Below are 23563 nucleotides of genomic sequence, written 5' to 3'. Positions count from 1 at the left end.
GGGTCTTGAGAAAAGGGGCATACAAAAGTCAGAAGTTCCCAAAACAAGCATTGCAGTGAATGAAGTGTTAATGTTGCAAAATGTTATGAAAGGACACAATCACCTTTTCAGGTAAAAAGGTTTAAATGGCTATATTTGACTGTCGTGTACAGTTTTGGAATAAGTAATGGCAATGGGGAGGAGGAAACAAATAGCAGATTAATTTAGTTCTGAAATGTAACTATTTAGGAAAGTATTTCGTTCAGAATCTTGGTTCAAAGACCGCTTGCATGGAAAAATAAACTAAACCTGCTTACAGAATCATCTTGAGCTGTTACCCCATGATGGTTATGTCTGAAATATTGCATGTGGATCTGATTTCAGGCAGAATCTTCTATATTCAAACATTTTGATACTATAATATTTGTTATATGAAAATGGGTTATCATAGATCTAATGTGGACTAGAGACGCAGAAAATCTTATCAATGCTTTTTTCCCTGAATTAAAAAGGAGCCTGGGACTATTGTTATCAAATCTATTTATACAGACTATCCAAAGGCAGCTTTGTTATAGAATTAAATGAATTTAACATGTGGTCAATCATGTATGTATAACTTTCTTCTAAATCACTTTTTATTGCAAAGTTCTAACCGGACTAGATCCACTTGAAGTTGACAGTGCTGTAGCTTAGTCAGATACATTTTATGACAACTGTCATAAACTTAATGTTAATGTGTCAAACACCATTTACTGATAAATGGATAATCTCACAACTGAGTGTAATGTACAACTTCCTGCCTGTCCCAAAAATAATTAGGGGAAAAGTCTGCCATAGACACTTTGGCCACATTTGTAAGGATTATTTTTGCTTTTAGAACCTATTTACTTGATGAGCATGGATAAGAGAACTACTGTAGGTTTGTCTTTATCTTTTTATAGAAGAATTTTACAAGTTAGTGACTCTGACATACGTGAAGTATCAGAGTTTTTGTGGGTTTTCCCCCCTCCTCTTCTGTGGCAAAACTTATAAACCTATACAGTTTGTCACACCGGTAGTCTTATTTGATTCGAACATAGGGCACGTTGAATGCAAGAGTACAGAAAATGAGAGGAATGGTGGTAAATACAGGAGTCATTTTGAGAAGGGAGGGAGAGCAGGGAGTGAGAGTTTAATTAAAAGTGTGATACAAAGCAAAATTGCATTAAAAAATTACTGGTACCTGCTGCCCTGTGTTTGTCTCTTTCTTTCCTTTTTTTTTAATTATAAAAACAATAATGGTGCAGTTGAAATGAGCAAATGTACAGAACTGTAGTTCGCTATACTGACCTGATACCAGAGACAGACAAATTCTACATGGAGAAGGGATATTTTGAACATATATTTACTTTACCCCAGCTTAAGCTCCACAGAATAATTAAGTACCTCTTCATGATTAGGAGGAAGTTGAATAAAAATGTTTATTACAAAGGTGATGCGTCAGTGGCTTTTTAAACTCTTTTTAGACACCTTTCTGCCTCTTCTTTCTTTGAGGTTTGAGTACTGTTTAAGGGATGAGCCAACTTTTGTATCACTGCTACTAACTTTTTTTAGGGTGCATTCTGTACAGATCACAAAGATTTCTAACGACTGTTAGTCACTGTGTGATCTAAACGGAAAACCAAAGTCATCTTAAATATCCCATTTAGGGTGTAGGGTTTCTGAATTTTTGGCCCCAAACAGCACTAATTTTGTGAGTAGTAGTATGGGTGCTGAGAAGTAACTATTTTTTCCCCTACAACTACTCAACCTAATTCTGCCTTCTATTAAAATGCCTGAATTAGCAGACCCTTAATTGTTTCTAAATCTGGAATTCCTTACTGAAGATATCCCAAAGGGACTTAAATAAATGTCACTAAGAGCCTGCCATATCCAATATGACAGGTTTCAGAGTAGCAGCCGTGTTCGTCTGTATCCGCAAAAAGAAAATGAGTACTTGGGGAACCTTAGAGACTAACAAATTTATTTTGAGCATAAGCTTTCATGAGCTACAGCTCACTTCATTGTATGCATTCAGTGGAAAATACCACTGAATGCATCCGATGAAGAGAGCTGTAGCTCACGAAAGCTTATGCTCAAATAAATGACAGGTTTCAGAGTAACAGCCGTGTTAGTCTGTATTCGCAAAAAGATGAATCCGATGCATCCGATGAAGTGAGCTGTAGCTCACGAAAGCTCATGCTCAAATAAATTGGTTAGTCTCTAAGGTGCCAAAAGTACTCCTTTTCTTTTTGCTCAAATAAATGTTAGTTTCGAAGGTGCCACAAGTATTCCTCTATCCACTATGAGTTGCTCTTTATTACTACAACTGTCTCTACTACTCCGTCCTAAAGGAATCTAAATGGCTGGTTTTGTAGTTAAAGGATAAAAGGCATGGACTTTCTTACGCTTATCTTCTGGTTCTGGCATGCTCTGTGGCTTTGGCTAATGAATTGACTGTCTTTCTGCCTCATTTTCAGCTGTTGCCTTGCTCCCTGGAGCTTGTATTCCATTTCTGTGAGGCTAAACCTGTTGTTAGCACAATACTGTGAGAGACTCAGCTGGGAGGAGCTGTAGCAATTCCAATGCTTCGTCTAAACGTCCTCCTAAGCCCCGAGCCTGTACGTGTTTTTCAGCCATAACGAAAACGGCCCATTCATACGCTAATTGTCTCTGAAAGGGTCCGAGGCTAGGCTGGCTGCAGTAATGCAGAATTTAGTATACCACCTTAGCCTGCAGCTCCAGCGGGGGCAGGGCTGCCGGGCTGGGGGGGCAGCCGTCACCCACTGATGATTTCCTGACCAGCTTCGAAGCTTGGTTTTTGCCTGGTGGAGCCAAGGCACCTGAGCTTCCCTGCGCCGGGCAAGCGATGGGCTCGTGGTACGTGTGAGAGGATCCCTGCCGGGCTTCGTAACCCCCCGCCAGCGACGCTAGTCCCTGGCAAGGGAGCGGGACTCGCCCCCTGCCCGTACGCCCACTTCTCCCGCTGGGGGGGAAGGGCTCGTCCCCGTCTGGGGGATCGCGGGGCCCGAAGACTCCGCCCCGGGCCTCGCGTCCCCCCACCAGCCTGTGGGGCCACGAAGGGGGCGGGCGCGGCGGAGTCCGAAAGGAAACACATCCGCCTCCCGCCAGAACCACTTCCGGGATCCCGGAAGCAGCGGCCCGGCTGCTGCCTCGTCCTATTGGGCAGGGGAGGCCGGTAGCTGGGGTCAGGGACTGACAGAGCCTCTTCCGGGAGAGGGGGCGGGACTTGGGAATGTGCTTCCGGCTCCTCTGTTGGGGGTGGCTGGCGCTTGCTCTCCGGCCCGCCGCTGCCGGTTCGGGGCTGAGGAACGGGGAGGGGGAGGAGGTGCTCGCGGCCCGGGGGAGATTCCGCTTCCTGGTTGTCCTGCCGCCTTCATTGGGGGCCGGGGCAGCCCGGGAGGGGGAGCGGGAGGGCTCGGGCTCCTGCGAGTTTGGGCCGAGAGGGAGCTCAGCACGGTCTGGCGGGTGGGTTCCTTGGGGTGGGGGCGCTGCGACGTAGGGCTCGTAACTGATTTAAATAGTTTTCCGACCCTGCTGTGGCCAAGCCTGTCTAATGCTACTTGTGTCCACGGGCTCTTGTAGACACCGTGCTGAGAGTAAGGGTTTATGAGGGACACAGTGTTTTATGGGGGAGCCCTGGCTAGGCTGGAACACAAAACCAGGCCTGTTGCAAGTACCTAGTCAGCTTTCCAGCCATGCTCTGCCTAAACACTTCTCAGCACTGGTATATGTAGTGGCTCGGTGGGTAGCTTGAAACTGCTGATGAAATTGTATTCAGTAAATATGCGATCAGAAAACTGAGACTGCGAAAGCTGCATCCAGAATGATATGCTTGAATTGTAACGTTTCTGTTGTGTGTTTTCCAATAGGTTGTCAACATGGCTGCTGACTCAGATGTGCTGCATTTCCAGTTTGAACAGCAAGGGGATGCTGTGTTGCAAAAGATGAACCTCTTGAGACAGCAGAATTTATTTTGTGATGTATCAATATATATCAATGATACTGAGTTTCATGGACACAAGGTGATTTTTGCTGCCTGCTCCACATTTATGAGGGATCAGTTTTTGCTCAATCAGTCAAAACAGATGCGAATCACCATATTGCAGAGTGCTGAGGTTGGCAGAAAGTTACTATTGTCTTGTTATACTGGTGCTCTCGAAGTTAAAAAGAAGGAACTTTTGAAATATCTCATTGCTGCAAGTTATCTTCAGATGGTCCACATTGTAGAGAAATGTACCGAAGCATTGTCTAAATATCTGGAAATTGATGCTTCTATGGAGAACAGTAATCAGAACACAGAGAAATGTCATTCCTCAGACACTGAGCTGAAAAATAAAGATGACAGTTTAGATAAAGACTGTGAAATAATTGAAATTTCTGAAGATAGCCCTGTTAATGTAGAATATAATGTAAAACAGGAGACAGGGGATGTCTTACAACCTGCAATGCAAAGCTTAATATCAGAAAGAAAGGACACGAAAACTCCAGAGATTTCCACAGTTGAAATAGGATATAAAGACGATGAAATTTGTATCTTCAGAATGGATTCCATGAGCACAACTAATGTGGAAAATGATCATTTTCCACAGCCTTGCACTTCCTCTAAAACAAGCTTGTATTTTCCAGAAACACAACATTCACTGATAAATTCTACTGTTGAGAGTAGAATTACAGAAGTACCTGGGAGTCAGTTTCAGGGCTTTGTCAGTGACAATACAGAAGGAACCTCGAGTGTAATGAGTGGGTTTCAGAGTCTGGAGGATTCTGGTTATTCATGGCGGCACCAGTGTCCTAAATGTCCCCGAGGTTTTGTCCACCTTGAAAACTATCTGAGACACCTAAAAATGCACAAACTCTTCTTATGCTTACAGTGTGGGAAAACATTTACACAAAAGAAGAATCTCAACAGGCATATCCGAGGGCACATGGGCATCCGCCCATTCCAATGCATGGTTTGTCTGAAGACGTTTACTGCTAAAAGCACGCTTCAGGACCACTTGAATATTCACAGTGGGGACAGACCTTACAAATGCCATTGTTGTGACATGGACTTTAAACACAAATCTGCCCTAAAAAAGCACTTGACTTCAGTTCACGGAAGGAATGGTGGTGACAAACCAAACCTTGACACAATTACACAAATCAAAATAGACTATGATTAGTGGATCTCTGGATAGATGTAAAGACATGCTGTATTTAAAACCCTGTTGTGGTGAAATGCCAGATGTTCACCAAATCTTTATGTAACAGAGACAAGTGCAAATATCTAATTTTTGCTTACTGTGTTGAAACCTAGTATTGGTGCAATTGTTTGGATAGTTTGCTAGTTGAAGGTAAATGGCAAAATACGGGAACAAAATTTGTGCTCCTTTACAGGTACTCATAGTATGGATAAAAGACAGCTCCAAACAACTTTTTCTTGCTTGTCTTTCACTCCTCCTCCTCCCATTAGAAGACACTGCTAATATTTGCAGGACCCTTTGTCTCAATGAGCTGAAACCTGAACTGTTGCTTTCCCAGCCTTTAGTAGAGTGGGGAAGGGGATGTCAATACCTATTCAGGGAGTCAATCATTCCCACTCAACTGAGCATTCAAAGAGCAACAGTTCATATTTCAGTTTATGGTGAGGTCACCTTCCTGGTTCACCAAATTGTTGGTTCTTTTAGCAGAAAGAAGTCATGGGTTATTCTATTCTATACAGATTTTTCTACCACACTCCTCAAATCTGATTCTCAAGTGTGTAGGTTTAAAAAATAAAAACAGGAAATCTCTCTAATGAAACTTTAAAATTGTCTTTATAAATAGAGGAGCAGTAAAAGGCACAAACAAACACACTATTCAGTTCAGTTTTAACTGAATAGGGTCTCATTTTATTCATGTTTTAAAGTTTTCTAACCTGTTTCTGACAGCTTTGTTCTCACTGATACAAATTGTCTGGTTGTACACTTGTTTTAGTAATCAAACCCTAAATTAATTCTTTGCCTTCTGATTGTATTTTATGTGTGTCTTAGTTTTGTAAATCTCAGATGTGTACTGCCGCTGTGAAAATCTGAGCTATGAGCTGTCACATATTAGGAATCTATATCTATTTGAAAGACGTCCTTTCTGTATAAGGAGCAGTTTGGATACTGAGGACTCTTCAGTCTGTAATTGTATGATATTGTAAAACACTATTGTATGTGTCTGGGTAGATGTCTTACACTTCATGGTTTTACCTGCAGGCATCAAACTGCCCTATAACTCAAACACTTTTATCTTGTGCCTGTCCTTGAGTGGCATATATGTTTCTTCCATTTAATGTGGTATAAATAAAGATCATATATAGTTATTGGAGTGGAATAATGCCATTTATTCTAGATCCTCTTGCATTAGAAAAAACAGCAGCACTCTTTCTTGTGTATTTGTAGTGCGTAAGGATATATTTCCACACTGATCTTATGTCAGTTGCAAAGAGATATCTTTAGTTAACTTCCTGTATATCTTGTAGTACAAAAGCCACTCATTTGGCTTTCACTCACCAGCCAAATTAGGTGGGGTTTGTGTGAGCAATATATACTGTGTAACTTCCTATTATTCGTCTGTAATAGCAATGTTCAACTGTACTGGTATGATGACTTCTCTCTACTGGAAACCCAATTTTGGCAGGTTTAATACTTTAGCCATTTTACCTTTGTTTCAGGATGAGTTTGTAATAGGTCCTTCACTTGGACAGTTAGAATCATGCTTTGAATAACTGATTTACCAGTCACTTATTATAGTGCCTGGAGGTCTCAGCTGAGTTCAGGATCCCATTATGTTAGGCACTGCACATGAACATCAGAGATAATTCCTGTCTCAAATGGTTTACAATCTAAATAGATAAGCTAGAGGGTGATAGGAAGTACAGCTATCTCTATTTTACAGATTTTTACAGTACCCTCAGGCTACTGAGGCACAGAGAGACTAATGAAGAACATGCTTCAGTTCATTTTACATAGTGTGAAGTAGTCCTATTGAAGTGAATTGGTGGACTACTCCATGTGTAAAGTTAAGCATGGATATAAGTCTCTGTAGGAATGGGGCCCAAGTGATATGCCCAAGGAAGGCATAACTGGCTAACTGAAACAATATCCTGAGTCCCAGTCTAGTGCTTTAAGCATAAGATATCTTTCATCTCTCTGTTCTGGCATTCTTAATTATAATAATTATATTTGTCAAACTAAGGTTTTGGGTTTTGTTTCCTTATTTGCTGGACACTGATGCATAATGTATTTTGCGAGTTTTAAGTTTGAAACATGGCTGTTTTACAATTGTGGTGATTGCTTTTTATGGCATTTTGTTAGTTTTGGTTTGTATTCCTTGGCTACATCTGTTTGCAGTCTTATTGAACTTGCATTTAGTGTTGGGTGTGCCCTCACACAGTAACAAATGTAAAGGATTCATTTTTGGTTGTGTAAATGTCTTTACTTAATGGTAACATTAACGGCTCACCTGACTTCCAAAAACATATTCTTACTCTGTGCTCTTGGTTATTGTATTAACAAATGTTAACTGGGCTGTATGTACAGGTTTATATCTAACTGTTCATTTCTGCCTGCAGATTTGCACACTTTTTTTTGAAAATCAGGTTCTTAGGAGATGTCAGAAAACATTGGAGAACTGTATTAAACTAACATTAAGGAAAACTTGATGCTCCTTTTAAATTGGACCCTTTATAATATTGTAGTATAGAAGTTAAATGTATTGTGCTGTTTTAGGGCCGATAGAGCCTTGGTGTCTTAGGCATTTTAGTTGAACAAACCCATTCTGGCAAGTGCATGAGTCTCACCAATATGAATTTAAACAATCATTGCCTGATATAGGTGTGTTACTCATGTTTCCGTAACTGATAAAGAGGAAATAGAGCCTATGATCTTGAGATGCACCTTCTATGTGAGGATTGGTAACTTTTGTTCAGCAGTTGTAGTGCATGTACATCTGAGAGGAAGCTGTGTGTACCTCTGCGGGGGCTAGAATTTCTTACGTGATGAATTTTGTTCTAAGAGAACGGGACTCGGGCATATATATGCATATAACTCCCCTTGTACCACCTTCTTAAATGTAACCATTTGCTCTATTTATAACATAAATAAAATGGAATGGAAATAAGAGGCATTGTTTGTATATACACACAACTTTGAGGAAAATCACTGAGAGTCTGAAACAGCCTTAAAGTATTGGATATTGTGTTAAGAAACTGTTTATTTCTGACTTGATATTCTAAGCACACTCTCAAGTGCTACTCATGTTGGGAACTATAGTACCTTTATAAATGGATGTAACAATTACCTTTTGTGGTAGTCTGCAAGATAAATGATTTCTCTGAGCATAGGATGCAGGATTTATACTGAAAAAAGAAAAAGAGTACTTATGGCACCTTAGAGACTAACCAGTTTATTTGAGCATAAGCTTTCGTGAGCTACAGCTCTCTTCATCGGATGCATAAAAGACTGAGTCAGTCTGAATAAAGAGTTGTCAACGTTTATTATAGCTCTTTAAAGCTGGAAACTGCCTACTTAATTATCAGGGGCCTCCAGAAACATAGATGAAAGAATGTAGCAAAAAAGGGAAGTTGTTGCAGATCCTTTCTGAGATGTCCCTGGTTGAAGTTTCAACTTAGTATAACTGCCCCTTAGAGTTCTTTGTTGTTATATAGTGCAAAAGGCCTGCCTTCTTTTTTGTGGCAAGAGAGAAAGCAGGCTTGGAGTTTTTATTTTCAGTAACACAGCTTTCCTTTTTATTTCCAGTAACACAGCTTTCCTTTTTGGTTTTTGTACCAGGTAATTACTGAGGAGGAAAAGAAGGCAATAGCCAAGTAAACAAACATGCTCAACTTGCAGCATCTGTACCACAAGTCTTCATGATTCCTCTAACTGCAGCCTTCAGTTCTGCTCCTGAGTTGTATTAATACAAGAAAGGCTTTAAGCAGCTCCAGGCCTACAGCCTGTAGACAAAGGACAGGCTGAGGGATAGCTCAGTGGTTTGAGCATTGGCCTGCTAAACCCAGGGTTGTGAGTTCAATCCTTGAGGGGGCCATTTAGGGATCTGGGGCAAAAATTGGGGATTGGTCTTGCTTTGAGCAGGGGCTTGGACTGGATGACCTCCTGAGGTCCCTTCCAACTCTGATATTGTATGATTCTATGGCCCTTCTTCTCTGAAGGCCAAGTAAGGGGGTAAAGTAGAAAATAAGACACCCCCCCCCCCCTTTCCTCTGGGGCAGCTGCGCTCCTGGGCAGGCTTGCTCGCTGCCCGTAGAGTCTAGGGCTCTACACGCCAAGGCAGAAAACTCATCGCCCTAGCCTGGGGCAGGAGGAGGAGGGGCTGCTCCCTCAAGGCTGGGAGCCTGCCCCAGGGGCGGGGGGAAGGCTCTCCAGGGTACTCCATGCCTCCAGCCTGAAGGGGTAGGAGAGCTGGGGCTTGCCTGCTCCATCAGTCCTGTCCCGCCCACGAGGCACGAGGTCCGCCCCTCTCTCGCCTCTCACCCAACCGGAGCGGGACTCGCTGTCATGTGATAGGCGGGAGCGGGCGGTGCCAGCCGAGGCTCCCCTCTCACGTGATCCTGGCAGCTCTCGCGATAGTAGCGGGGCGGAGGGGCTGGGCTCCCGTCTGTCACCGCGATGAGGAGGCGCCGCCGAGGCCCCCGCTGCTGCCACCGCCGGGCCGCTCCGGGCTGCCCGCCCCATGGAGTGTGAGAGGCCGGTGCCGCCTCCTGCTCCCGGCCCGGCCGCGCCTCGCAGGTAGGGCCGCTGGGTGGGCGGCGCCTGGCCGGGGAGAGCCCGGCGGCCCGGCCTGGCTCGGCCGGAGGGAAGGCGGGGGCCGTGCTCTGGGCGGCTGGCCCGGAGGAGTATCCCCCGGGCGGGAGAGCCGGGGCGCTCCTGCGGCAGCCCCGCCCCCTCCCCGGGTGCCCTGCGGCAGCGCCGCGGCGGAGGGTCTCTCAGGCCGGGCCCCTCGCTCGGGGCGGGGCTGCCTGCGTGCGGAGCAGGCTCGGAGGAGCGGGCCCGTCCGCTCCTTCCCCGCCCCCTCGCTGTCAGGGGCGCGCTCAGACTCCCCCCCCGGCCCAGCGGCGGGTGCGGTTGGCAGCCCCGTGGCCGGGTGGTGGTGGATCCCTGTGTGGTGCGGCTGGCGGCCGGGGGGCTTTCCCCCAGCTTGGGTCTGGCTCGGCTCCTGGCCAGGCTGCTGGAGAGTCCCAGCTGCCATTTGATGGCTCCTGTGCGGTGAGCTGGGGGAGCTCAGCCCCGTTCCCGGGGGGCGGGTGTCTGCGTTGCCAAACCACCGCCGCGGCTGTCGCTGCGGGGCTGCACGCAGAGGCCACACACGGATTAGAGTGGGACAGGGACGGGGCTACGCTCCCACCTGAGGCTGTGTCTAGACCCGCGTTCTCTTCTGCTCGTCTGCTGCCGCACCTCCACCAGTGAGAGCACTAACACGTAGGGGCCACTGGGATTTTGAGTCACCCCGCCAACCAACCCTGCTCCCAGCCTGGGAGGTCTAGACATCATGAACTAGTCCTTTCTGGTGTGGAGGGGAGTCCCTCTGACTGCATGAGCATTCCCACTCTTACCTCTTCTTGTGGAGCTGCACCTGTGGGGAAACTTGAAGAAAAATAGTAGTGCAGACAAGGCCCTAGAAGTGGTTCCATCTGGTCATCCTTGATGCGGGGTGCTTAGTAGGCACGCTCACCTTGCCTCTTCTCTTCCTGTAGAAAAATTGAGGACTTATAACTACAAGAATCAGGAGGAAGTTTAGAGAAGAACAGCAATATGACTGATTGGTAGGAGTGTTGATTTAGTAGGAAGGATTAAAGGGGGAGAAGCTTATACCTAGAAATAAGCTAAAATTAAGACAATGTCTAGACTGAGTATCAGGAAAGATTCTGATAGCAAAATCTTCTAGATGTCTTTTTTGTGCCATATGTGTTCTGTAGATGGAGAAGCTGGGACTAACCATAATTTGGCTGTTTTTGTAGCCCAATTTATCCTCTTTATATTGGTTAGAAAAACAAATCTACATCCTTGTAATTAATTATCATTAAGAGGAAAAACAGATGATACAGAATGTTAAATGAGACCATACTAGTGAAATTGTAAGTAACTATTTGACCCAAATAGATCTCTTTTTGACCCTCTGTCTTTTTTTGTTTAAAAGATGTCACTGGAAATTCCAGAGTTTAAAACATATACTGCTGTCATGCTGTAATGTTCCATTAAACATCAAATTCTTATTCTTAGTAACTAACTATGCTTTCCCTAGATCTGTATGCCTTTCTTATCTAATATGAACAATAGTCTTCAATATTCTTGTATGGAATAGTTCAGTTCCATACAAAAAATAAAATTCTGTCAACTTAATGGCAATACTAGAGGTTGCTTAAAGTGCAGTTCTGTTTGGTCTTGAGTATTGATCTTTGCTGACTTGGCTGACTTATGGCAGAGGATGTAAATATTTATATCTAACATGCTTTCTGGAAAATCAACTATTAGATGTAAAATGTAGCTTGCTGCATAAAATCTTTATAATTATTAATGACCTGAACATTAATAGTACCTCTGTCTTTGCTTTTCTTATTGGATGGAGGATCCCACTGAACATAACTTGTATCCTTGTACAAGTTTTACAATTCTAAAAAGTGTCTTCATGCTACTCCCAGAAGCCCTCTGCTTTCATGAAACTCAGTCTTTAGGGAATTACTAACTCTTGCTCAAAAAGTTATTTGTGAAATTTGTTAGTGTATGGACTGTTCACTTGTAAAAGTGGTGGTTTAAAAGGCGCAACGGGGTGCATGGGAGAAGATTCAGGATAAACACAGAAAGAATTGCCCCACATGATCCTTGGTCCTCTGTTAAACCTTTTATATTACAGAAAAATAGCACCCTTTAAGTGCAGATCTACTCTGAAAAGTAACTATAAAAATAGCACCTTCTTATTCAGCAAACATACTTTTTTGGTATTCAAAATAATCTTCACTGATTTTAGTGACAAACATTTTTGCCATTTTGTCCTCCTGTTAGTCTTGAAAAATCAACACAGCTATGGGAGATGGATTTTCATCACACTTGTGGGAAGGCCAGATTCGGCTTTCAATTGCACCCCTGAAACCCTGCAGAAAACGAATATATAACTTGGAGAACATCTTAACATGCAGAATCCTTATTACTGGTGGTGATCCTTGAACAGGAAATAGAGCATCTTGACTGACCTCCTGGGTGACTAGAGCTCTGGCATTTACAAAAAGAAAAAAACAAACCCATTTATATGTGAAAAGTAATGTTTATCTAGAAGTCAGAGTAATTTTTATATTATATTAGTGCATTGCATAGTGTAGCCATGTTTCAACAAATAGCCTTAGAAAAAAAGGGTAAAGTCAAAGTAGACAATTTTATAAGAAGTTATGATAGTGATGATCACCGTAGAAACATGCATAAATAAATCTAGGAAAAGTATTAGAGCAGAATACAAGACTAAGCCAGGTTTTTGAAAATTATTATCTCAAGTCCATAATACGAGGAGCCGTGAAAACAGTAGCTTGTTTTGGTCTGTTTCAAGTTGCAGTACATTGGTGTGATGTTTCTTAAATAAAACAAACATTTCTTCCTACAGTATGATTCTTTTGCTGTCCCCAGAGATAAATGCAGGTTTCCAATAAAAAGTCAGATCAGAACAGTATCTTGGAATATTGTCCTGTAGTGGTCATTGAACAACTCCCTTTACATTTAGGCTGTTTCTCAGAAGATTTAAATATGATGGACATTATGCGATATGCAGAAACAAGCAAGTCTGTTCTATCTAAAGAGAATTTATTTTCACTTCGAGCCATCAGAGCTAAAAGATGCAAAGCTATTATTGGGACTGCTCACTTCCACTTCCTGGGCTTTTAATATGAACCCAGTTTCTTAGATCCGCATGTGATGGTTGTTAGAGTAATACATGAAAGACTAAAGTCCTTTTAGGAAGTAATTTAATTCTAATAACATGGACTAACATGGACAATAAGTACTAACATGGACAATAAGTTACTGAGCTAGATGAGATGCTTTCAACTTTAAGTAACTTCAGAAGGAAGGCTTGACAAACCTACTCATTATAGTACAAACAAGTGATTAATCTGCTTGTACAAATGGAAAATTGCAATGGATGCTTTGAAATTTGCCCATTTTAAGATCCCATGTTGTCTGCATCTAGCTACTATGTAAAGAATGCAGCCTCAGAAGCATGGTTAAAATCATAGTAAGATTGTTTAATGTTAGAACTAAATCCATGTTGTAATTTTTAATGCCTAATGCACTCAATCTTTAATAGTTCAAAGTGCTTAATAGTAGAATTAAAAATTGGGCCAGATCGAGACTTCAGTGAGTTTTGAATCAAGTCCATAAGGAAGGTTACAGGATCCAGTAAGCATACCAGAATTGGTTTAAAATATGAGCCCCATATACCATATCACTCCATTGTGAATCAGCTTCACAAATTATAAAGTTTAAAAAAATATATATGTTTGAAGGAAAGTCAAGTACACTTATTGTGGCTGATAGGAAAATTTAAACATTCCCTTGCAGGGTTGTGAACTCAAATTCAGCAGCATTTTGCTCCTGCAACAGAAGCAGAAAGTGAAACTTGATTATCTGAACTAGTCTGTCCCAAATGCACTAGTTACATAATAAATAGCAAATAGTATATTTAGACTTCTAAAATCTTCAGGCTTAGTAATCTAAGATGCTGCTCTTAATAAGACAACAGCTGAAAAATCACATTTGTCTGAATATTTTTGCCTACTACTGTTAAAAATAAAAAGTACTCTCTGTTTACTTTCTGTATTTGACAGCACTTTGTGCTTAGTCATTTTTTATATTGTGTTTATGGGTTTTTCACACAGAAAGATCGGGGCAACTCCAGGGTAATGGTAGCACCTGAAAATACTTTCAGTTCGTCTCTTTAAAAAAGACTAGATTTTTAAGTTGACAATTCTTGTCAGAATGATTTTTGGTAGGGCACTTTTTTTTAAATTTTGTTCAATTTTTAGAGTATCAGAGCAATTTGTTTTTCAATAGGACATCCCTAAATATGTTCCTTGTCAGAAAAAATAGGAGTCTGTACAAAAATTTCTTTATACTTTTCTAAGAAACTGATTTGATAATTTGGAGACTTTAGTTAGAATCCTTTTTGAACATACTGGAGAGCAAAAATATCAGAATAGTTGGCATGACTCTTAGCTTGTACACACTAGCACTTACTTCGATATAACTTAAGTTGCTCAGGGGTGTGGAAAAGCCACTCCCTGAGCAATGTAAGTTACACCGAGAATGTGGACAGCGCTATGTTGGTTGGAGAAGCTCTCCTGCCGACATAGTGACTGCCGCTCTGGGAGGTAGAGTAATTATGCCGATGGGAAAGCTCTCTTTCATCAGCCTAGAGCATCTGCACTACCGCGGTGCAGCTACATTGGTACAGCTGTGCTGCTGTAGTGATTCTAGTGTAGACTAGCCTTTATTTAAAAGCCTGGAAAATGAGCTGGTACTGTTACCTGCAAGTTTCTGAATTAATTGTGGAAGCTAAGCATATATATGCTCTCTGAATAAAGATTACTGCCCTTTGAATCTATTAATGAGGGACGTGGGAATGGAGACCCGTTCAGTCAGTGACTCGTGTCATGCTGTTACCTAGATTGTATGTATACCAGACTTCTTAAAATTTCCCACTTGCTACTCATGACAGAAATGGTGGAAATTTAGAATATGTTACCTGTGTTGTCTAACCTAATGCTATTGGTCACCAGCAACCAGTCTTCACTGGCATTAGCATTAGTATAGCAGAACCTGTGGTAGCAAGGGTGGGAAGTCTTAGGATCTATCTACTTTAGATGTTTTCCTTTTCTCTACAATTGCATTTTTGTTTGCCTACCATTGGATACTCAAGGGTTGAGGTGGACTAAATGGCATTATACATTTAAATTCATAGGGAAATCAGGATGCTTTTAGCATTTTGTTCACTCTTGCTTATTGTACTTTTGAATATCCATGTCTGAAGATGCATGTAACAAAAATAATCCTTACAGGTATGCAATGTTTTGCCTAAAAAAAGTTTTGTGTGTCCCTCCCTAGTACAGTGTGTGCTTTATGGTAGGGTTAAAAATATACTTCACGGTGTGACTATGCTCACTTAGTATTGAACATATTGGATCCACATTTAGGGTCAGTGGGATAAGTCCAAAGTTTAATTTCTGCATTGTCTTACTTTTTTCTAATTTTTGTATAAAATGTAATTCCCAAATGATGTTGAAAATCTCATTGAGATAAGAACATCTTGTACAAGTATCCTGTTGCTTAAAGAGCATTGGATGCTCAGTGCTAAATAGCATTTCTAAACAGATGGTCATAATTAAAATAAAATACATCCACTTTTCAAGTCTTATGCTGTGTTCTAATAAGTATTTTAGTGGTCCAACATATACTAACATCACTAACTAAACAGTAGAACAGCCAACAATTGATTCAAAATGAAAATGGAAAGTTGTTGAATTCAGATGGGACAGGGGGAAACTGTTGGCTTCCTCAAAACAATAACATTACCTTATTTCCACTTTTGGAAAAGAAAATATAGTATTGAGCCTTTAATTCTTTATAAATATAGCAGTGTAGGGAGTAATGTGAGTTCATCTGCATTTTTAAAAAGAAAAGTGCTAATTGGACAGATTAATAGCACTTATGCAAGCCATCTGGTTTCTAGGATTTTGGTAGCATCAGAGCCAACAGGTAAATTGTTGTAGAGTAGTTATGGGTGTGGCTGTTTAGTTTTAACCTTTACAAGCACCTACCAGTTTGATAGTGTCAGTGTTGAAGGCTTGAATTTAAATAGTTTAGTTGAAGTTCTTAGCTGGAGTAGCCTTTAAATATTTGGGCTTGTTTTCTTTTTATTGATTTTGAATTATGTAAGATGGGATGTCTTTCAGAATATATGAGTAAATTTTCCCTTTTCCCTTCAAACATATTTCTACATAGGATTTACGTGGAACCTCTGCACAAAGTGAGATATTTCAAAGGAAAGACCTGCTAATAATAAACTGAAGTTGTTGCTTGTTGGATCTAGATGGCGTTTTGGTGACATTTTCCATATTGTAATTTGGTCTCCATATTTTTACCTTTCCTTGTTGTGGAACCAGCTACAGTGCTATGCTCTGCAAACAATTGTGTGAACAAAGTATCAGCTGTGTAATTGCCCCCAAATACCTGGATTTCCAGTACAGCAGAGATCTTTCTGCCACAGACTTACGTACGTGGAGTTTCACTGTTATGAATATGAGGTAGCGAATGTGTGAAATGCAAATAGAGAAATGTACGCCCCTGGGAGCAAGTCCTCTGATGGGCTGTTACAAGGGAGGTGATGTGAACACAGATTTACTCTCCCATTCCAGCAATAAATGTTTTACCACTTTTAAAAACAAAAAATGTAAGTGTATAATGGATTCTGTTTCTATAAAGCAATGTTTATACTGACACCTGTTTAAATTTGAACAAGATGGGTAGGATGAAACATCTGTGATCATGTTGCACTCCACTTTGTGATAGTAAAACAAATATATTATTTCTTTGACTTCCCACCACCCTTCAATTATTAGGGAGTGTTCTTAGTTTTTGAAAATTGTGAGCTTGATTTGTATCTGAGGTTCTGCCTTTAACCTTTTATGTGCCAACCAATGATTTTCCGTAAAGTGTTTTAATTCCATGAGTATACAAGAAACCCTGATGACATTTACTGAAGATAGGCTCACAAACTGGATTAGTGTAGACTAGCTGGAAGAATGTGATGGGATTATTGAACTGTTATTATTGATTGCTATAACAGAGGCAGGGTTGGATTCATTATATGGGGATTTCAACATAAGTTTTTGGGTTTTATTTAATAAAATGTTAAAATCTTGCTTTTTAAATTAAAAGCAACTAATTGCAAAATGTTGTGTAGAAACTACATCCTTTGTTCATTTACTTTCCAGCTGCCAAAATACGGGACAGTGAAATAATGGTCTTCTAGTCTGCTAAACAAGCATCCAACTTCCACAATGCCTGTGCAGGCAGCTCAGTGGACAGAGTTTCTGTCCTGTCCAATCTGCTACAATGAGTTTGATGAGAATGTGCACAAACCCATCAGCTTAGGTTGCTCTCACACTGTCTGTAAGACCTGCCTGAACAAGCTTCATCGCAAAGCATGTCCTTTCGACCAGACTGCCATCAATACAGACATCGATGTGCTTCCTGTAAACTTTGCACTTCTCCAGTTAGTTGGAGCCCAGGTATGACTTAAGGAGCTCTTTACTTTTTTCCAACATTACCATTTGCATTTTACCATTGCAGCAGGAATACATCCTCACTGTTTCAGTCTGGGATAAGAAAAGGTCTGATCTTTATAGCATCTGAAGGCCTGTGTACGCTACAAAGACAATTACATCAGGAGACCAGGTTACCAGACACCTGTCTCTTGTCACAACTAAAACAATATTTCGTTGTGTTATGTAGACAGGACTCTGTGTTCTAACAGTGACGCTGTAATGTGCCACAGTTCTGGACAGAATATGTCTGTAAAATCATTTTACGAGTGTCTTCCAGTATAACTGGGTGTACAGCTGTGTGAGTTTGTAGATAAATACCTCCTGGACCTAGAGGACAATCAGCAGTGTCATTAGAAAAGTTAATCTACAGGTTACACTCATTCATCCTTCTCATTGGGAACTAGTTGAGTCAAAACCTCATGTTACTTCTTACATTGAAAAGAATCTGACCTCTGAACCCAGGTTCAGACATCTGTTCTTTTGAAGCACCCATGATGAGGGCTTTTAGGTTTGAGAGAGTCTCATCAACTAATTGAATTAGAAATTTTTCCCTCCAGTGCCTCATAGTGGTGGCACAGGAATGTTAATAAAGTCAGCATTGCACTTCAGGAAACTTGTAAGTAAATAATCTCTCTCTCTTGTGCCCTTTCACATGTGTGTTCAAAGAGTTTATCTTTTCAAGTTAATAATTCTTTAAAAGAATTGGGATGCCACCTGCAGAGGGTGCATTTTATTGTGAGCTGCTTAGTGCATTGATTATTTTAATTTGTCATCCAGACAGATGTGACAACAATGGGTATATTAAAAAAGTCATTGTATATGTTATGGAACATAGTGTCATACACTAGTATGTTTTCCCTTCTCAACTTCATATATTTATTTAATTCTCTATTGCTAATAAAGTGTTTGTAATAGTCACCTTGTCTGCCTATTACAATCTTCACTTCCTCTGACTGCTCCACTTCTCAGAGTACACCTTAGCTTGTTCAGTACATTGTAACTAAAATCACCTTTGTTTTCTGCCACTCTGACCAGATCGTGCCCACAGTGAGTCATGCACCAAGTTCAGATTCACCATTCTTCCCTTTTAGGACTGCAGAGCATGCTGTGCTTGGCTACATTTCTATCTCTAATTTCTCCTTGTTCACCTTTTCGTGTTCTGCTCTTGGCCAGTTAATTGCATCTGGTCACTTCCTTGGTCTCCTACAAGCAACTCTGCACTTCTTCTCATGCTGCCCCTATGCATTGATCATCCTCCCAGGCCCTGTGTACCATGCACCTTACCTTTCAAATAACCCTTCAGAGGTCAGTTCTTTCAGCTGGTCTTCCATCACAGACCTCCCCTCCTGCCCTGTTTTCCTCTTTAATCTCCAAATGTTAATGTATCTATCCAAAAGCACCACAAGAAATGTTCTGTAACACTATCTTAATCTTTCGTCACCATAACAGTCATCCTCTATAATCCCTTGCTGTATTATGAGTATTACATTCCAAACATCATGGCGTTGAACCTGTCTTTCATTTCTCTGTGAAGAGTAGTGTAGATCTATGGTGTTATATAATTAGCTTATACTGTGATAAGGTGAGTAAGGCAGGTCATGGGAAAGATTATTGACACTGGCTACAACTCCCTTTTCTTTCCTTTGCAATTTTTGTAGGTACCAGATCATCAGACAGTAAAGTTAAGTAACTTAGGAGAGAACAAACATTATGAGGTAGCAAAGAAATGTGTGGAAGATTTGGCACTCTACTTAAAGCCACTAAGTGGAGGAAAGGGTAAGTCGTCTTAAAACTCTGCAATTCTTGGTATATCAGACAAGCTTACTCTTAACAGAAGTATGTTCTCAGTGCTAACTGGTTTCAGTCTGTGAAGTGATAGTTCTATCTTTCTGGTAACTTTTCCTTTATGTCTTTACTGGTTCGTGCACATCTATGGTGCTTTGTAAATAAGTCTAGCAGCTATATTGTTTTTGCTTTTGAGGGTAACTAGTACATGCTTTTCATTTAATAATGTTCTCACCTAAGCATAGGAAAGGAACCCAAACTCTTCAAGCTAAACAGGTGGTTTGTTTTGACATAGTTAAATGTAAGATTTTAATTTAAATTCCTTTATTAGTCAGCTATCCATGTATGATTGTAGTGACAAGGGATGGACTGAAACAGACAAGTGCCAGAAAGCCTTTGTGGTGATCTGCAGGGAACTAAGGAATGTTCTGTAGTCCATGTTGAAAGCTGTCCGAAGTGTATTATGCTCCAAATGTGAGGTGGGGATCCTACATAAAACCTAAAAATGGCATGGCTTTATCAGACATGGCACAGAAAAGGGGCATAGAGTGAAAATAGACCAATTTAGTACAGATCTTGATAAGCAGTGGGGGGATGAGTGGGAGATACTTCAACAGCAAGGATCAGTAGTGTTGGATCAATGCTGTGATGGTGAGTGGCCTCTTAGGCGAAAAGAGTTCGTGGTGGGGTATGGCATTGGTCTGTTGCTTAAGCCTATACTAGAAATGGTTGTTTGCCTTTCACTTGATCAATCTGTCTTCTTATTAAGACTTAGTTGACCATTTACCTCTTTCTTTAAAGGAGTTGCTAGTTTGAATCAGAGTGCCCTGAGCCGTCCAATGCAAAGGAAACTGGTGACGCTAGTGAACTGTCAGCTGGTGGAGGAGGAGGGTCGTGTTAGAGCCATGCGGGCAGCACGCTCACTTGGTGAAAGAACTGTGACAGAACTGATTTTACAGCACCAGAACCCTCAGCAACTGTCTGCCAATCTCTGGGCTGCTGTCAGGGCACGAGGATGCCAGTTTCTAGGGCCAGGTAGGACTATTGCAGAATGGATCTGGCTGTTTCTTTTCTTACCAGGAAGAACATTACTTGGGAGTCTTGTCATTGCAGTTTGGAGGTAGATGTACTCTTGTTTTTCAGGTTTATGGGAAAGAGCTAAGGGAGGGGGGAGAAGGTTAGGTATTCTAACCAGTATACCTCTTGGTTTTGTTATGGTCTATCCCTAGATACTGCAGGGAAACATTCCACAAATCTCAGCCCATTAAAAATAGATGTATTTTCCTTACTGTCTGTAGCCCAGTATTATTATGTAACATGCTGATAGTACTGAGCACTATGATTAGTGCATAGGCACAAGGTTTCTCATTCAGATTTAATGTTTGTGCCTATACCTTAAGCCATAGAGTCCAAAACCACCAGCTCAGGTTGCATGGTAATACTGAGCTAAAAGCAGTTAAGTTAAAATTTATGGCTTTGGAGTCTTTTCTATAAACCAGCTATTACCAGTAAATTGATGCCAAATTGGGTGTAGGGTTCATCAGAAGATTCTGTTTAAGTTGGCAACGCAGTGAACTTGTAATTCTGATGGATAGTTCTAATATTCCTGTGCCATTCCTACCGCTAGATTTCATCAGCTTCCTAGTATAAAATTGGCAAGCTACATGAAATGGCAAAGGCTGAATGTTGAGACTGCGCAATGTAAAACCAAAAGTTAAAAAGTGCCAATGTTATTGAAAACAGGGAGCCCTGAATCGTCCAGTCTTCTTTCAACTGGAACCACTGACTGCATTTCAAGCATTTCTGTGTACTGCTTTGTATCTGGACTAGCAGATTTCTTAAAATGGGGCACATTTTCACTGACTGTGTTTTGCTATGGTTGGTTGTTGGACTAAAAATAGTTAAGATATTGTGGACAAGAACTCTCAAACCAAATGTTCCTGTGTACGCTGTTAATATATGGTAGTCTTACTTTTCTTATGACCTTTTTTTTTTTTTTAAACGTCTGTTTAAAGCTATGCAAGAAGAGGCTCTGAAACTTGTGTTACTGGCACTTGAAGATGGCTCTGCACTCTCAAGAAAAGTTTTGGTACTTTTTGTTGTGCAAAGACTAGAACCAAGATTTCCTCAGGCATCAAAAACAAGCATTGGTCATGTTGTGCAACTACTGTATCGAGCATCATGCTTTAAGGTAAAAGATTGAATAATTTAAAATGAAAACTTGCTTTTAATTTTTGCAACTTAATACCAGTTTTATTTGTTTTAAACTTTTTGATACATAAGCAATGTTTAGCATATAGTTCTGAGGAACCAATATGGCATGAATATCTTTCACCTGCAACATGCTACTCAAATTCAGATCTTACCCATTCTAAAGATACAATGAAGCATCAAGAAGTGATCTAAAACCAATTAATCATTTAATCCCACTAACTGTAGCCTCTGCGTACACAGAGATGGTGAGACGGAAATGTATGGAGAGAGTCCTAATGCATTCAGTACTGATGCATGCATTATAAAATGGACATGAAATGTTTAAACCTCTCATTTATTATACCATACCTCTTTTCCACTGAATGCTCCCAACTCTTGATCTCTGAAGAGTAAGAGATGAGGAGTAGGAGGTGAACGCTGCTTTCCTGTATGGTAGTGTAGAGCACGATCAGTAAGAAATTAATCGGCCCAGAAAGGCAATAAAATAATATGTCAGCTGACAAAGACAGTCTGATCTAGACATCTTCAATAGAATATCAATATTTGATACAAAAGCTCTTATGTTCAGTGACGTGGGAAGATGGTTAAATTTTTATTTCAACATATGATTTCTGCTAGAAGGCCTAGAGTACACTTGATATACACATAATGTAAGCAGGTTTCAGAGTAACAGCCGTGTTAGTCTGTATTCGCAAAAAGAGTCTCTAAGGTGCTACAAGTACTCCTTTTCTTTTTATAATGTAAGCAGTAATTTGATTTGTGACCCATTAGCAACAACGCATTTTTCCCCAAAATAAGATTTGTGGGATGTTTTTCGAGACAGTCATAAAAATACAGTAACTTAACTTTGTAGTAATGTTCCTGAAAAATGCGACTTTAAGTGAATCCAATTTCCCCATAAGAATTCATGTAAATAGCGGGGGTTAGGTGCCAGGGAAAATTTTTTTTGCCAGACAAAAGACTACACACACACTCTATAAGTTTTAAACAATTTAATAGTGTACACAGCAATGATGATTGTGAAGCTTGGTTGAGGTGATGAAGTCAGAGGGTGGGATATTTCCCAGGGAATGCCTTTGTGTTAAATGATGAACTAGCAATTGGCTGAGCCCTCAAGGGGTTAACTCATTGTTAATGTAGCCTCACACTCTACAAGGCAGCAGGAATGGAGGGAGGGGAGACAGCACAGCAGACAGACACGTGTGTATGTGTTAAGTACACTGACCCACTCTTAAGTACACTGCCTGCTCCCTCCTCCTGAGCCCTGTCGTGTGTCTGCTCTATGGAGATGGGATAAGCAGGGTGCAGGAGCAAGGGGGAGGGGGACACCCTGACATTAGCTCCCCTCTTCTCCCCTCCTCCCTCCCCCCAGCAAGCAGGAGGCTCGGGGAGCAGCTCCAAGGCAGAGGGCAGGGGCAGCATATGGCAGTGGGGAGAGGGACAGCTGAACTGCAGGCAATTGATAGCCTGCTGGGGGGCTGCTGCACAGGGAACTTAGGGGAGCGGGGAGCTGATGGGGGGCTGCTGGTCCACCCTGGTTCCAAGCCCCCACCAGCTTGCTGCAATGGGCTGCTCTTCTACAAGCAGTGGACAAAGCAGGCGGCTGCCAGACGATGTTATAAGGGAGCATTGCACAACTTTAAATGAGCATGTTCCCTAATTGATCAGCAATGTAACAATGAAACAACGTTAACTGGGGCAACTTTAAGTGAGGATTTACTGTATGTGTATCACATCTTTACTTTGCATTTTTATAAAAAGAAAATTAGCACTGTACATGAGTTAAAGGACTAGGAGCCAGGACTTGTGGGTTCTATTCTTGTCTGTGTCACTGCTGCAATTAGTGACCTTGAGCCAAGATATTTTGCTTCACTGTGTCTCAGATTGCCCATCAATAAAATGGGATAATACTGACTATACCAAAGGTGTATTTATGAGGTTTAATATGTATATAAAGTAAACTGTGATCTTCCGATGAAAGGTGTGTGTAGCCAGGTACTTTTGTTAAAACTGGTACTAATTGTCTATCTGTAAAGTATACTCTAAATTATAGAGTGCTGGGCAACTTTTTGATCATCCTTCCCCCACCCCCATTTACCAGTTAAATTCTGAACGTTTGCTATCTCTCTTTGAGTTGTCTTTTAACATTGGGTATATTGAAATGATAGTGGAACTGAAGGTCTAATCCTATAGCTGTATATCCTGCCAACC

At 41.2% G+C, this 23563-nt stretch overlaps 2 protein-coding genes across 9 annotated transcripts in view; both read left to right on the top strand.

Annotated features, from left to right (window-relative positions):
- The first annotated feature begins 3252 nt into the window (after positions 1 to 3252).
- ZBTB6 (zinc finger and BTB domain containing 6) lies at positions 3253 to 6349 on the top strand. Of its 3 annotated transcripts, none has more exons than XM_084650307.1 (2): positions 3253 to 3314; positions 3891 to 6349. In XM_084650307.1, the coding sequence occupies exon 2, from the start codon at positions 3900 to 3902 to the stop codon at positions 5181 to 5183; it is 1284 nt and encodes a 427-aa protein (XP_084506433.1). In that variant the 5' UTR covers positions 3253 to 3314; positions 3891 to 3899; the 3' UTR covers positions 5184 to 6349. The 3 variants fall into 3 exon arrangements, with proteins under 3 accessions (XP_084506433.1, XP_084506434.1, XP_084506432.1); XM_084650308.1 differs by lacking the exon at positions 3253 to 3314 and adding an exon at positions 3330 to 3346; XM_084650306.1 differs by lacking the exon at positions 3253 to 3314 and adding an exon at positions 3398 to 3762.
- A 3169-nt stretch (positions 6350 to 9518) lies between these two features.
- The window catches only part of RC3H2 (ring finger and CCCH-type domains 2), a 35863-nt gene continuing 21818 nt past the window's right edge, over positions 9519 to 23563 (top strand). The window contains exons 1-7 of one of the 6 annotated variants that reach the window (XM_084650289.1): positions 9520 to 9776; positions 16029 to 16053; positions 16190 to 16299; positions 17021 to 17317; positions 19012 to 19129; positions 19940 to 20173; positions 21154 to 21329. In XM_084650289.1, coding sequence (XP_084506415.1) covers positions 17087 to 17317; positions 19012 to 19129; positions 19940 to 20173; positions 21154 to 21329 — 759 coding nt within the window. In that variant the 5' untranslated portion in view covers positions 9520 to 9776; positions 16029 to 16053; positions 16190 to 16299; positions 17021 to 17086. Of the gene's footprint in view, positions 9777 to 16028; positions 16300 to 16363; positions 16477 to 17020; positions 17318 to 19011; positions 19130 to 19939; positions 20174 to 21153; positions 21330 to 23563 lie in introns of those variants that run through there. The other 5 variants (XM_084650292.1, XM_084650290.1, XM_084650287.1 and 2 more) reach the window with 5 other exon arrangements.

This window comes from Lepidochelys olivacea (genome assembly GCF_965140295.1).
Source record: "Lepidochelys olivacea isolate rLepOli2 genome assembly, chromosome: 16".
Taxonomy (NCBI): Eukaryota; Metazoa; Chordata; order Testudines; family Cheloniidae; genus Lepidochelys; species Lepidochelys olivacea.
The sequence above is the reverse complement of the archived record's forward strand: the minus strand, read 5'-3'. Positions and strand labels throughout refer to the sequence as shown.

What these genes read in the sequence shown, in the direction of transcription:
- ZBTB6 (XM_084650307.1), top strand. Translation starts at nt 3,900, where the DNA reads ATGGCTGCTGACTCAGATGTGCTGCATTTCCAGTTTGAACAGCAAGGG.